The sequence below is a fragment of the Gopherus evgoodei genome, chromosome 3, assembly GCF_007399415.2.
Source record: "Gopherus evgoodei ecotype Sinaloan lineage chromosome 3, rGopEvg1_v1.p, whole genome shotgun sequence".
Taxonomy (NCBI): domain Eukaryota; kingdom Metazoa; phylum Chordata; order Testudines; family Testudinidae; genus Gopherus; species Gopherus evgoodei.
The window spans coordinates 35,045,407-35,060,221 of record NC_044324.1 but is presented as its reverse complement, the minus strand read 5'-3'; the positions used below and the strand labels follow the sequence as shown (position 1 = coordinate 35,060,221).

At 42.5% G+C, this 14,815-nt stretch overlaps 1 protein-coding gene across 1 annotated transcript in view; it reads right to left on the bottom strand.

The window, feature by feature from the left end:
* The window catches only part of NBAS (NBAS subunit of NRZ tethering complex), a 381,747-nt gene that overhangs the window by 325,917 nt on the left and 41,015 nt on the right, over nucleotides 1-14,815 (bottom strand). The window contains 1 exon segment of the mRNA XM_030555399.1: nucleotides 12,312-12,440. Within this exon segment, the coding sequence (XP_030411259.1) occupies nucleotides 12,312-12,440 (129 nt within the window).

The following is a 14,815-nucleotide window of genomic DNA, read 5'->3' as shown; positions in this document are numbered from 1 at the left end:
TGGGCTTTGGACTGGCCCTTGATTAGCCAGTCATTGAGGTAAAGGTAGAAGCTAACACCTTGCCTTCTGAGTAAGGCTGCCACCAGCGCCATACATATTGTAAAAACACTGCCAGCAGGCCAAAGAAGAGGACAGTAAATTGGTAGCGGGTCTGGTTTACAATGGATCCGAGAAACCTTCTGTGGCCCTGGAAAATGGAGATGTGGAAATCGGTCTTTCAAGTCGAGGGCAATATAGCAGTCCCCTGGATCCAGGGAGGGAATAATGGAGGCCAGGGAGACCATGCAGAACCTCAGTTTCTTGAGATAACTGTGGAGGTGATGCAGATCTAGAATGGTTCAAAGATCCCCTCTGGCCTTCAGGATCAGGAAATATCAGCAGGAGTAAAACCCGACCCCTCTCAAGTTCTGAGGCACCTGCCCCACAGCCCCTTCCTGAAGGAGAGCCTACACCTCCAGGACTAGAAGTTGCTCATTAGAAGGGTCACAGAAGAGGGATGAAGAGGGGATGGGAGAGAAGGGTGGAAGAAAGCTAGCGGGAATAACTTTCCTCCACCATACTTGGCACCCAACAGTCCGAGGTGATGAGGGACCATGCCGGGCCAAAGTAGGAAAGACGGTCTGAGAAAACAAAAGGAGGCCACAGAAGGTTTCTCGGATCCATTGTAAACCAGACCCGCTACCAATTTACTGTCCTCTTCTTTGGCCTGTTGGCAGTATCAGAAACTGATATAAATGTCTCATAGACTTTAAGGTCAGAAGGGACCAATGTGATCATCTAGTCTGACCTCCTGCACAAAGCAGGCCACAGAATCTAATCCACTCACTTCTATAACAAACCCCTAACCTATGTCCGAGTTATTGAAGTCCTCAAATTGTGGTTTGAAGACCTCAAGCTGCAGGGAATCCACCAGCAAGTGACCCATGCCCCACGCTGCAGGGGAAGGCGAAAAACCTCCAGTGCCTCTGCCAATCTGCCGTGGACGAAAATTCCTTCCCGACCCCAAATATGGCAATCAGCTAAACCCTGAGCATGTGAGCAAGACTCACCAGCCAGCACTCAGAAAAGAATTCTCTGCAGTAACTCAAATCCCATCCCATCCAACATCCCATCACCGACCACTGGGCATACTTATCTGCTGATAATCAAAGATCAATTGCCAAAATTAAGCTATCCCATCAGACCATCCCTTCCATAAACTTATCAAGCTTAGTCTTAAAGCCAGATATGTCTTTTGCCCCCGCTACTCCCCTTGGAAGGCTGTTCCAGAACTTCATTCCTCTAATGGTTAGAAATCTTCGTCTAATTTCAAGTCTAAACTTCCTAGTGTCCAGTTTATACCCATTCGTTCTTGTGTCTACATTGGTACTAAGCTTAAATAATTCCTCTCCCTCCCTAATATTAATCCCTCTGATATATTTATAAAGAGCAAGCATATCCCCCCTCAGCCTTCTTTTGGCTAGACTAAACAAGCCAAGCTCTTTGAGTCTCCTTTCATATGACAGGTTTTCCATTCCTCGGATCATCCTAGTAGCCCATCTCTGAACCTGTTCCAGTTTGAATTCATCCTTCTTAAACATGGGAGACCAGAACTGCACACAGTATTCCAGGTGAGGTCTCACCAGTGCCTTATATAACAGTACTAACACCTCCTTATCTTTCCTGGAAATACCTCACCTGATGCATCCTAAAACCGCATTAGCTTTTTTAACGGTCATATCACATTGGCAGCTCATAGTCATCCTGTGATCAACCAATACTCTAAGGTCCTTCTCCTCCTCTGTTGCTTCCAACTGATGCGTCCCCAATGTATATCTAAAATTCTTATTATTAATCCCTAAGTGCATGATCTTGCACTTTTCACTATTAAATTTCATCCTATTACTATTACTCCAGTTTACAAGGTCATCCAGATCTTCCTGTATGATATCCCTGTCCTTCTCCGTGTTAGCAATACCCCCCAGCTTTGTGTCATCCGCAAACTTTATTAGCACATTCCCGCTTTTTGTGCCAAGTTCAGTAATAAAAAGGCTAAATAAGATTGGTCCCAAAACCGATCCTTGAGGAACTCCACTAGTAACCTCCTTCCAGCCTGACAGTTCACCCTTCAGCACTACCCGTTGTAGTCTCCCCTTTAACCAGTTCCTTATCCACCTTTCAATTTTCATATTGATACCCATCTTTTCCAATTTAACTAATTATTCCCCATGTGGAACCGTGTCAAATGCCTTACTAAAATGGAGGTAAATTAGGTCTACTGCATTTCCTTTGTCTAAATAATCTGTCACCTTCTCAAAGAAGGAGATCAGGTTGGTTTGGCACGATCTACCTTTAGTAAAACTATGTTGTACTTTGTCCCAATTACCATTGACCTCAATGTCCTTAACTACTTTCTCCTTCAAAATTTTTTCCAAGACCTTACATACTACAGATGTCAAACTAACAGGCCTATAGTTACTCGGATCACTTTTTTTCCCTTTCTTAAAGATAGGAACTACGTTAGCAATTCTCCAGTCGTACGGTACAACCCCTGAGATAACCGATTCATTAAAAATTCTCGCTAACGGGCTTGCAATTTCATGCACCAGTTCCTTTAATATTCTTGGATGAAGATTGTCTGGGCCCTCCGATTTTGTCTCATTAAGCTGTTCAAGTTTGGCTTCTACCTCAGATGTGGTAATATCCTCCATATCCTCATTCAGATTTGTCATCCTTCCATGATCCCTAAGCTCCTCATTAGCCGCATTAAAGACTGAGGCAAAGTACTTATTTAGATATTGGGCCATGCCTAGGTTATCCTTAACCTCCTTTCCATCCTCAGTGTTTAGCAGTCCCACTTATTCTTTCTTCGTTTTCTTCTTATTTATATGGCTATAGAACCTTTTACTATTGGTTTTAACTCCCTTTGCAAGGTCCAACTCTACTTGGCTTTTAGCCTTTCTCACTTTATCCCTACATGTTCTGACCTCAGTAAGGTAGCTTTCCTTGCTAATCCCACCCTTCTTCCACTCCTTGTAGACTTTCTGATTTTTCTTAATCACCTCTCTGAGATGCTTGCTCATCCAGCTTGGTCTACAACTCCTGCCTATGGTTTTTTTCCTCTTTCTTCGGATGCAGGATTCCGATAGTTTCTGCAACTGCGACTTAAAGTAATTCCAGGCCTCCTCCGCATTTAGATCCACAAGTTCTTCAGTCCAATCCACTTGCCTAACTAATTTCCTTAATTCTTTAAAGTTAGCCCTCGAGAAGTCAAAAACCCTAGTCCCAGATCTATTTTTGTTTATCTTCCCATCTAGTTTGAACTGAATTAGCTCATGATCACTTAAACCAAGGTTGCCCCCTACAACCATTTCTTCCATGACGTCCTCACTACTCACCAAAACCAAATCTAAAATGGCATCCCCTCTTGTTCGTTCTTCAACTACTTGGTGAAGAAATCCATCTGCTATCACATCCAGAAAAATTTGAGCCCTATTATTCTTGCTAGCACTTGTCCTCCAGTCTATATCTGGGAAGTTAAAGTCTCCCATGATCACACATTTCCCATTAGTGTTTACTTCCTTAAAAACATTAAAGAGGTCTCTATCCATATCCAAATCTGATCCCGGCGGTCTGTAGCACACCTCAAGCACTATCTCAGGGGAGGCTCTAGTAGCTTTCTTTCCCAATGTGATTTTTGCCCAGACAGACTCTGTCTTGTCCATTCCATCACTTCTCATTTCTTTACAGTTAACCTCCTCATTGATGTACAATGCTACTCCACCACCTTTGCCTTTATTTCTGTCTTTCCTAAACAGCATATAGCCTTTAATACCTGTACTCCGGTCATGACTACTATACCACCATCATGTTTCTGTTATCCCTATAATATCCGGTTTCACTTCCTACACCAGTAGCTCTAGTTCCTCCATTTTGTTCCCTAGGCTCCTCACATTAGTATACAGACATCTTAATTTTTGCCGTTTGGCTGCACTGACATTCTTTACCCTGTTAGGCACAGACATTCTACCACCGGCATCTATACTACCCTTCCTCCTTATGCCAATTCTTCGGTCCACGGCTGTATCCCCTCTTACTTTGTTTACTTCCCTCTCAAGGTTACATTCCAGCGCGGAGATCTCCTGGACATCTCCCAACCATCTCCCCCAAATTCCTAGTTTAAAGCTCTCTTAATCAGTTCGGCGAGCCTCCATCCTAGAAGTCTATTTCTCTCCTTACTCAGGTGAAGTCCATCCTGAGAGAACAGTCTTCTGTCCGTAAATGCTTCCCAACGGCCGTACATCCCAAAGCCCTCCTTATAGCACCACTGCCTGAGCCATCTGTTGATTGCCATAATCTTGTTACATCTTTGTTGGCCTTCTCTAGGAACCGGCAGAATCCCACTGAAGATCACCTGAGCCTCAATTTCCTTAAGCGTCTTTCCCAGTCTGGCATAGTCTCCCTTGATACATTCCAGAGAGTATCTAGCCGTATCATTCGTTCCCACATGAAGGACAATCAACGGATTCTTTCCCGCTAGGATCCTTTTCAGCCTCAGGTCCACATCCTGCATCTTAGCACCCGGCATACAGCACACCCTTCTGTTCTCCCGATCAGCTCTAGTCACAGGCCTGTCTATTCTTCTCAGTAAGGAGTCTCCAATCACGTAGACCTGCCTTTTCCTGGTGACAGTGTGATTCTCCGGTCTATCCCCTGCACCCACTGGCTGCAAGTCCTCTCGATTCCTATTCACCCTTGCAATCCTCCTGGGGCTTATATTTGGTGTTGCCTCCATTGACTCCGCCCCTCCTCTTGTAGGACTATCAGCTCTTCTCTTTTTCCTTGCCCTCTCTCCTTCAGTGACCTCCTGCTGTGTCCCTTCTTCATTTTCCAACTCTGCAAACCTGTTCCTGAGTTCTACTTCTCCTTCACTGGCCCATCTTTTCCTCTGCTTGGTTCTCTTAGTCACATGCTTCCACTGTCCACTTTCCTCACCCAGCAGTCTCTCCTCTGAATTCTTTGGTCCTGCTTCCATCTGCACGTCTGAGCTTATCCCTTCAGCCCCTTCGTGTCTGTGCTTCATCATCTGCTCAAACTCCCTTCTCTGGTGCCACTTCAAAAGTTCTGCTTGGGACATGCAAGATATCTACGCAAGCCCAGTAATGAGGCTGAGGTGGAAGGGGGCGATTGCCTGTGCTTACAATCCCTGCTGCATTTCTTAAACAGGTGTTGGCATGGTGATGGAGACAAGAAGATGACCATTTTCTGAGGCCTGAAGTGCTTCCTTGAAGGTCCAAGGGTATCATAGAGTCAAAGGAATGGAAGGGACCTTGAGAGGTTATCTAGTCCAGTCTCCTTCAGTCATGCAGGACTAAGTATTATCTAGACCAGGGGTAGGCAACCTATGGCACGGGTGCCGAAGTCGGCATATGAGCTGATTTTCAGTGGTACTCACATTGCCCGGGTCCTGGCCACCAGTCTGGGGGGCTCTGCATTTAAATTTAAAATTTAAATGAAGCTTCTTAAACATTTTAAAAGCCTTATTTACTTTACATACAGCAAAAGAGTTTAGTTATATATTATAGAGTTATAGAAAGAGACCTTCTAAAAACATTAAAATGTATTACTGGCACGTGAAACCTTAAATTAGTGTGAATAAATGAAGACTTGGCACAGCATTTCTAAAAGGTTGCTGACCCCTGATCTAGACCATTCCTGACAGGTGTTTAAAAATTTCCAATGATGGAGATTCCACAACCTCCCTGGGCAATTTATTCCAGTGTTTAGCCGCCCTGACAGTTCGGAAGTTTTTCCTAACGTCCAACCTAAACTGCTCTTGCTGCAATTTAAGCCCGTTGCTTCTTGTCTATGCTCAGAGGTTAAGGAGAACAATTTTTTTTCCATCCTCCTTGTAGCAACATTTTATATACTTGAAAACTGATATGTCCTCTCTCAATCTTGTCTTCTCCTGGCTAAACAAACCCATTTTTTTTCAATCTTCCCTCATAAGTCATGTTTTCTAGACCTTTAAATTTATTTATTTATTTATTTATTTGCTCTTCTCTGGACTTGCTTCAATTTGTCTACATCTTTCCTGAAATGTGCACCCAGAACAGGACACAATATTCCAGTTAAGACTTAATCAACATGGAGTAGATCAGAAGAATTACTTCTTGTGTCTTGCTTACAAAATACTCCTGCTAATACATCCCAGAATTATGTATGTTTGTTTTTTTCAACAGTGTTACACTGTTGACTCATATTTAACTTGTGATTCACTATGGCCCTCAGATTCCTTTCTCCAGTACTCCTTCCTAGGCAGTCATTTCCCATTTTGTATGATGGGAACTCATTTTTCCTTCCTAAGTGGAGTATTTTGCATTTGTACTTATTGAATCTGATCTTATTTATTCAGACCATTTCTCCAGTTTCTCCAGATGATTTTGAATTTTAATGCTATCCTCCAAAGCACTTCCAACCCCTCCCAGCTTGGTATCATCCACAAACTTTACAATGTACTGTCTATGCCATTATCTAAATCGTTGATGAAGACATTGAATAGAACTGGACCCAGGACTGATCCCTGCAGGATCCCCCATGATATGCTCTTCTCTGGGAATGTTATTTCAATCAGTTACGCACCCATCTTATAGTAGCGCCATCTAGGCTGTATTTCTCTAGTTTGTTCATTCGAGACAATATTAAAAGCCTTACTAAAGTCAAGATATACCACATCTACTGCTTCCTCCCTATCCACAAGGCTTGTTACCCTGTCAAAGAAAGCTGCTAGGTTGGTTTGACACAATTTGTTCCTGACTAACCCATGATGACTGTTACTTATCACTTTATTATCTTCTAGGTGTTTGCAAACTGATTGCTTAATTATTTGCTCCATTATCTTTCTGGGTACTGAAGTTAAGCTGATAGAGATCCAGGGACATGAGGGTGGCCTTGTAATCTTTCAGTCAAGGTAGTTTTGCATCCATCTGGTAGGACAAAAGGGAAATTCCCTCAAATGGAAGGTCCTGATTGGCCTCCTTAACCTCCGGAGGCAGTCTCAAAGATTGGAGCCAGGAGTATCTTCTCATGACCACCGCCAATGCCAGCCTTTTGTAAGGGCATCTAGGGCAGCCTAGAGGGAGGCCCTGGCTATGGTCTTCCTTTCCTCCACCAGAGCAGAGAATTTCTGTCTGGACTCCTGGGTCAGCAAGTTTTTTAATTCAGACAAGGAGTCCCAGATGTTATAGTCATGCCTCCAAAGGAAGGCCTGCTGGTTGGAGATGCGGGGCTGCAACCCACCAGGAAAATAAATCTTTTTACCAAACAGATTCAGCTTCTTTGAGTCCTGTAGCTTGAGGGACACACCTTGCAGTCCTTGCATGTCTCTTTTGTTGGCCACTCCAACCACAAAAGGACCTGGGAAGGGGATGGGAATAGAAGTTTTTATACCCCTTGGTGGGACACCACACTTTTTCTCTGCTCTTTTTGAAGTGGGTGCCAGAGAAGATATGGTCTGGCATAGGGACCCATAAGGGCCTCGTTGGGGGGTAGGACCACCTTTTATGGGACTGCTGCGACCAAGATGTTGCTCAAGCTGCGTGAGGACTCTTCAAACACCTCCACCTCCCGCACTAGGTTAGAAGTCGCACTTTTCAATAACCCCTGGTGAGCTCTAAAGTCATCCTACGGCAGCAAGCTGCTCAGCCCTGACACAGCTTCATCTGGGGAGGAGGAGGAGGTGGCAGTCGCCTGCACTGGCAGGGGGCTTCCTCCTCCCCTTCTGCAACAACCACATCACATAGCTCCAAGTCCTGAATATCAGTACCCGGCTCGATACCAGAGTCAAGGTCGGGTGCCAGATGATGAAGCAGAGGGACCCTTCTCTTGGACACCCTCCCCCAAGTATGAACGGCTGGAACCCCAGGGATTCCAAAAAGGCCATTGGACTTGCACAGACCACCTGCCCACCAGGCCAGGTGCCTGGGAGGGCACCCGCACCAGGATCCAACAGGACATAGATCGGGTACTGGTAACGGCACCTTGGTTGAGTGTATGACACCATCTCCAACTCTGAGGACGAATCAGTTTGGGTGGGACTGGTACCCCTTGCTTCTGCTGGCCAGTGCTGATGGCCTGGGGAACAGTGCCGAAGCAAGGAAGTCTTTGCTGACATCAGCAGAGTCATTTTCGCTCTGGTTGGTACCAGAGGGTTCGGTGTCAGACAGAAGCTCAGGGCAACATACTCCCTTCTGCTCAATGATCTCACCGGTGCCAGAACATGCCCTGCCTGTACTGGGACAGCAATCATGTCCCCGGCCGCTGCAAATGCCTCCAGGGTGGATGACACCACAACCCCACTGGCGCTACGATGTCCTCCTGGGGGTCAGTTGATAGTCTTACACTGGACTCAATGGCACCTGCAATCAAGGCGGAGTCAACAGTGCCACTTGTGGAGAGGGGGTAGAGGAGGGGCTCAACACAGGTCGCACTCCACTGGACTCCCCGTGTTTATCGGTCCTCAGCTCTGGGAAGTACCCCCTCTCAGACTGTTGCTTTTTGTGCTTCTACCTTGACACCAATGAAAGGGAAAGGTGCCAAGAAACCCATGATGCCAGAGTCGTATTCAGTGCCGAGGTACTCAGTGCCAAATCTGACCAGCTTTGCGCCATAGTCCATCTGAGTGCGGCTTCCATCAGGATGGACCTTAGCCTAGCCTCCCTGTCCTTTCTCGTATGACATTTGAACTAGCGGCAGATCTGGCAACACTCTCACACATAAGCCTCCCCCAGACACTCCAGACAGCTGGAGTGTGAGTCGCTCCCCAGCATTAGCTTGCCACAGAAGGCAAAGGGTTTGAAGCCGAGAGCATGCTCCTCCAAACAACTGGGGGAAGGAATTGTTATAAACAGATAGCTAAGGGTTAATGTCTCTTTCACCTGAAGCACCTGACCAGAGGACCAATCAGGAAACCAGATTTTTTCAACTTTGGGTGGAGGGAATTGTGTGTCTGAGGTCTTTGTTTTCTGGCTGCCTGCTTTCTCTGAGCTTTGGAGAAGTAGTTTCTGCTTTCTAATCTTCTGTTTCTAAGTGTAAGGACAAAGAGATCAGATAGTAAGTTATATGGTTTCTTTTCTTTGGTATTTGCATGAATATAAGTGCTGGAGTGCTTTGATTTGTATTCTTTTTGAATAAGGCTGTTTATTCATATTTCTTTTAAGCAATTAACTCTGTATTTGTCACCTTAATACAGAGAGACCATTTGTATGTATTTTTCTTTCTTTTTTAAAACCTGTTAAAGTTTTCTTTACTGGGAAATTTCAGGGAAATTGAGTCTGTACTCACCAGGGAATTGGTGGGAGGAAGAAATCAGGGGGAGATCTGTGTGTGTTGGATTGGCTAGCCTGATTTTGCATTCCCTCTGGGTGAAGAGGAAAGTGCTTTTGTTTCCAGGACTGGGAACGGAGAGGGGGAGTCACCCTGTTTGGATTCACAGAGCTTGTGTCTGTGTATCTCTCCAGGAGCACCTGGAGGGGGGAAGGGAAAAAGGATTATTTCCCTTTGTTGTGAGACTCAAGGGATTTTGGTCTTGGGGTCCCCTAGGGAAGGTTTTTCAGGGGAACCAGAGTGCCCCAAAACACTCTAATTTTTTGGGTGGTGGCAGCAAGTACCAGGTCCAAGCTGGTAACTAAGCTTGGAGGTTTTCATGCTAACCCCCATATTTTGGACGCTAAGGTCCAAATCTGGGACTAAAGTTATGATATGGTGGCAGCGGTGAGTCTAACAACATACACCACTACTAAAGGAAATGAACTGAATCTAACTAAACTAGCAAAGAAAAGAGGATATTACAGAACCACTAGATGAATGCCTTGCCAAGGCAAGAAGAGTTGTTCCAGAGACTATCACAGGCAGTAAGAAGGAACTGAGAGGGTGCGGGGATGCCTAAGCCCTTTATACCAGTGCATGAGCACATAGCACCAGAGGGCACTGGAGCCAGCCTGATGGATACTACTAAGGGAAAAAATCTACAGTGACTGTGGATGCGGCATGCACACACCTAATATGGAATTGACACTCGACAAGCACTCGAAGAAGAAATATCCTTTATAATTCAACACCAACTTAAACAATTTTAAAACAGGCTCTGCACTAGGCAAGTCAGGTTCATCAATACATTCTTATATGACCTTCTACTGGAACATGCATAAAATAATGAAAATGGCTTCACTGGCAAATGAGTAATAGGTAGTAAATATCATGAGGCAAAATCTCAATGCAGGTGTAGATCTTATAAGTGCAAAGAATATAAAAATTACATCATTTCTTTTCCCAAAGTTTCAACGGATTCTTTGAAGTGCTGTTCTCTATGTAAATTAGAACTATATCTTGGAGCCTAAATGTCATTACCAGATATGACTGCTTAATGTCAACAATATAAACAAAGACTGGATCTGGTCATGGCAGTCACAAACATGCATCTCCTAGGCTTGAACCCAGATATTTCACACACAACAGGATGACAGTGGACATCTAAACTTTTGGCTTGTTACGGCCATAGGCTATATTTGGAGTGTAGTATCATCTTTTAGAGTATTTTATGAACCGCAATCCTCTTCATATATTAGTACGCCTTATGAAATGAGTCCCAGTAAGCGTTCCGGTTACTTATCTTTACGGAAGACTTAATTGCAAATGCTTCTCACAATGCTCAGATACGGAAATAATCATCAAAACAGTCAAAAAAAAAAAACCCACACACCAATGTAAATCTGTATCTACATAGCATTAAAAAACCCAAAAGCTCTATGTTGGAGCTTATGGTGTCTGCTCTGCAACTCATGGACTGCAGGAGAGTTCAACAGATTGTGGGAACAGCTGGATGTATTTCATATAGACAAAGAGAAGCTGAGTTATTTAAATCATCTTACAAAAATGATCATAAACAGTAGAAAATATTTTATATCATGAGTCCTAAAGTAGCTAGCATGTTGTGCAGAAAAATATTGGGTGACAGTAAATCGCAGTGAACAACCAGTAATTGAAGATATTACATAACAGAATAGGTTGGCAATTCACTCATCAACATATGGACTTTGTAGACTAAGAAAGAACAGTGAGTCTGTGAATTGAACAACCCTAAAACAAATGAGAATGACATTTATACACAACATATATAAACAAATTCTGTGGATACAAATGTAGATAGAAAACATCAAGGACAATTCTTCTAACATGTTTGGATACTGAACATCCTGTCTGGTTACAAAAATCTATTTACAATCCCACAGCCTGGTCAATGCAAGTAGACCCTTGCATGGCTAAAATGTCAAAGTACTTTTTCAAACTGGCCTAAAACGTGAAATGTTCTTTCCTAGGTACACAGTATGAAATCAGATCAGTGCATCAACTACATGTCATTAACAAAAAAGTCCACCACCTAGGCTTGCACCTGAAAGTAGGGAGAATTAGAGCAGACTCAGATATGAACTCTGGTTTTCAAAAGCAGCTAAAAGTACAGATAGTGCACTCTATCCTATAAAATGGATCATGCCTGATTTTTAAAGACATTAACTGAACACTATACACCACATGCAGTGAGAGACACAAAGCTTATGTCAGTATCTAATACTTAAGAAATGGTTTCCAAAATCAGGCAAGAGAAGTCAGAGTTCTTTGTGTTCATGATTCCAGATCTGCCACTTTTCAAACTGTAAGCAGATGCCATTTCATCATTAACTGACAACTCCAGCACACTGTACGGTTGAAGTAATAAGGAGTTTATTTAATTTCAAGATTAGGTAAGACCATGGTTGTTTTTATTGCACTGAATTTCATGCTTACAAAACTAAGATAAATTGTATTAGGTAGAGCATAGCTTTTTGATGTCATCATTTGAAAGCAAGTCCTTCTGGAGTATCATTATTCAGGAGAGAAGTACCACTTTACAAGAGTAAAAGACTAATGCATTAGCCTACTGCACCGCAAGGCTACATACTCAACTGATTTGTGTTTTGAAACAGTGTTTCAGTTTACCTGCATCTGTTTATTTTCCTCTCTTCACACTTAGGGCTTTGTCAACTACATATTATTTTCAACACTTCCAACTTTTAACTCATTCCAATATCAACCACGTTTTTCATCTGAAAGGCCCCTCACTTCAAAGCTGCAGAAGACACTACAATTAGAGCATCAGTAAAACAGGGCACCTTGTAAATAAGCAGATGAATGGAAAGAAGTATCGGTAGCTAAAATGACAGATATCCAGAACCTCTCTCAATCTCTAATAAACCTAAACTCATGATTAAAATAATTATATTTAAATGTCCATGTACCTGGTCACTTTGATCCCATTCTCCTTGCTGTTTGAGAGACGGGATTCCCCAGATGGTCAGTTTTCCTGAGAAATGAATAGCTGCCAGAAGAGTTCCATCAGGAGAAAGGCTCATCTTGAAAACTCCATCCTGCCCAACCAATTTAATAAAGAGTGCAAAGAGAAAACCAAGACTCTCAGTAAGAATAGGCTAAATTCAGGTCTGCAATACAGAGTAACTTTTTCCTTTATTTTAGGGCCACAATTTTTTATTTGTATGGGTCTTTTAAATTACAAAGGAGGAAGAGACAGTTATCTGATTGGTATTTGGTGGATTAGAGCTAGGATAGGGTTGATCAACTTTTTTTCAATCAAAATCTTACTTTAATCACATTTTTTATTTTAAATTAAATACACTTTGCTTTTAAAAAAATCTTTTTTCAAAATTAAATTTGAAATTATGACAGCCTATGTTAAAACCTAAAAAACTACTATCATCTATTAAAATCATCTAAATTACATATAAATAACAATATTCAAGTAGTATATGTTTGCTGCCAAAGTTAGAGCAAAGTTAAACCACTGAATTAGTAGTTAATTGCTGGCTAAGCACCCTGAGCTAGAGAGTTTGTTGAAGTGCTCAACCAGCTTTTGACAGCAGTAGCTTTTACTGCAGGTACAGAGAGAATATTCTCTTAATTTCAGTTTATTCAACTAGTTCAGTTCAAGGACGAGTTAATGCAAAACTGAGAACCAATTAGGAGTAGAAAAAGAGGAAAGCTTGTTTTTCTCTTCCAAGTTACGAATAAAAATGAAGTATGAGAGAATGAGAAATTCCAGTTTTAAAATCTTGAAAGACACTGTTACCAGAAATCATCAATTCAATTCACTAACTACAACAGAGAACACTCCATTTGTTTAATAAATCAGTTAATTTTAAATACAAAACACATTTTGTTAAACTTTTTTTCCTTATATATCCTGCACACGTAGGTGTTTTTAACTAAAAAAAAATTAAAATGTTGTTTTGGGGCATTTTTACTTGATTTCCATCCAAATGAAGCTTGACTAGTCACGCCTAAAAAATTAATGTTAATTATCCTGTAAATAAGTAATGTGTCATTCACCGTTTTCGAACACAAAACAGTAAAAATTAAGAATGTGAATAAATGTATGTTATTTAAGCAATTATATAACTTAAATGTGTATAGATTAAATGGCAGAAAACTTTATTAAGCTTGCCCAATTATAGCTCATGCCCTTCCAGAATGTCAAGGTCAGCAAAACTCAAACTTTTCAAAATCAGGAAATATAGAGTTAAGGTAATACAACCCCTGAAGCTGGCAATAGTCACTAGGAATTATCTGCAGGCACTCCAGCTGCATTCACTGTGTTAAATGTAGGTGTATTGAATAGTAGAAGAATAAACTGGAACAGCTTGAAAGAGATGTGATTGGGATATGAGGAGGTCTGGGGATCAGTCTGAGGAGCATCTCGGAGATCTCTGGGTACATCCACACTACCCGCCGGATTGGCGGGTAGCAATCCATCTATCAGGGATCGCTTTATCACGTCTCGTCTAGATGTGATAAACCGATCCCCAAACGCGCTCCCCGTCAACTCTGGAACTCCACCAGGGCGAGAGGCGGAAGGGGAGTCGACGGTAGCCGCAGTCGTCAATCCCGCGCCGTGAGGACGGGAGGTAAGTCGATCCAGGATACGTTGACTTCAGCTACGCTATTCTCATAGCTGAAGTTGCGTGCCTTAGATCAATCCCCCACCCCAGTGTAGACCAGGCCTTAGGAGATCTGGGTCTGCAGCCCCAAACGAAAGAAGTGCATGTGTACCATGAAGTTCCAGTCTGCATCATTTCAATACAGAATTGTTTAGACCCTGTCAGTAGCAGGGAAGGTTTGAAACAAACATAAGGAAGTACTTATACACACACCACAAAGTCAACTTGTGAAACTCAATGCCAGGCATTTTGTGAATGCCAAAACTATAACTGAGTTCACAAAAGAATTAGATAAAGTCATGGAGGTCCATCAATGACTATTAGCCAGTGACACAACTTTACGCTCCGAGTGTCCCTAAGCCTCGGACTGCCAGAAGCTGGGAGTGGAAGTCAGAGGATGTATCACTCAATAAAATGCCCCGTTCTGTTCTCTTCATCTGCAGAATCTGGCACCAGCCACTGTGGGCTACAAGGACCATCGGTGTGACCAAGTAAGGCCATTCTTAAAATCATGCTTATGGCAGAAATTGTCTTCCATAACCTTAAACTATGGACATGACTGGGGCTACACACAATCGAAATTTTAAGTCTAGTTTCTAAAGTTGGCCAAGAAGCTATAATTTTGAAATTTCCAATGCAAAAAAAGTTTCCTTTCATTTTAGACTAGCGTCCATCTTATGTCAAACTATTTAAAATTTACATTTTGTTCACTTAGACAATGAAAACTGGCTTATCAGTTTTACTTTCCATTCTTATACATTAGGTGTTTGGCTTGCAAATAATGAATAAGA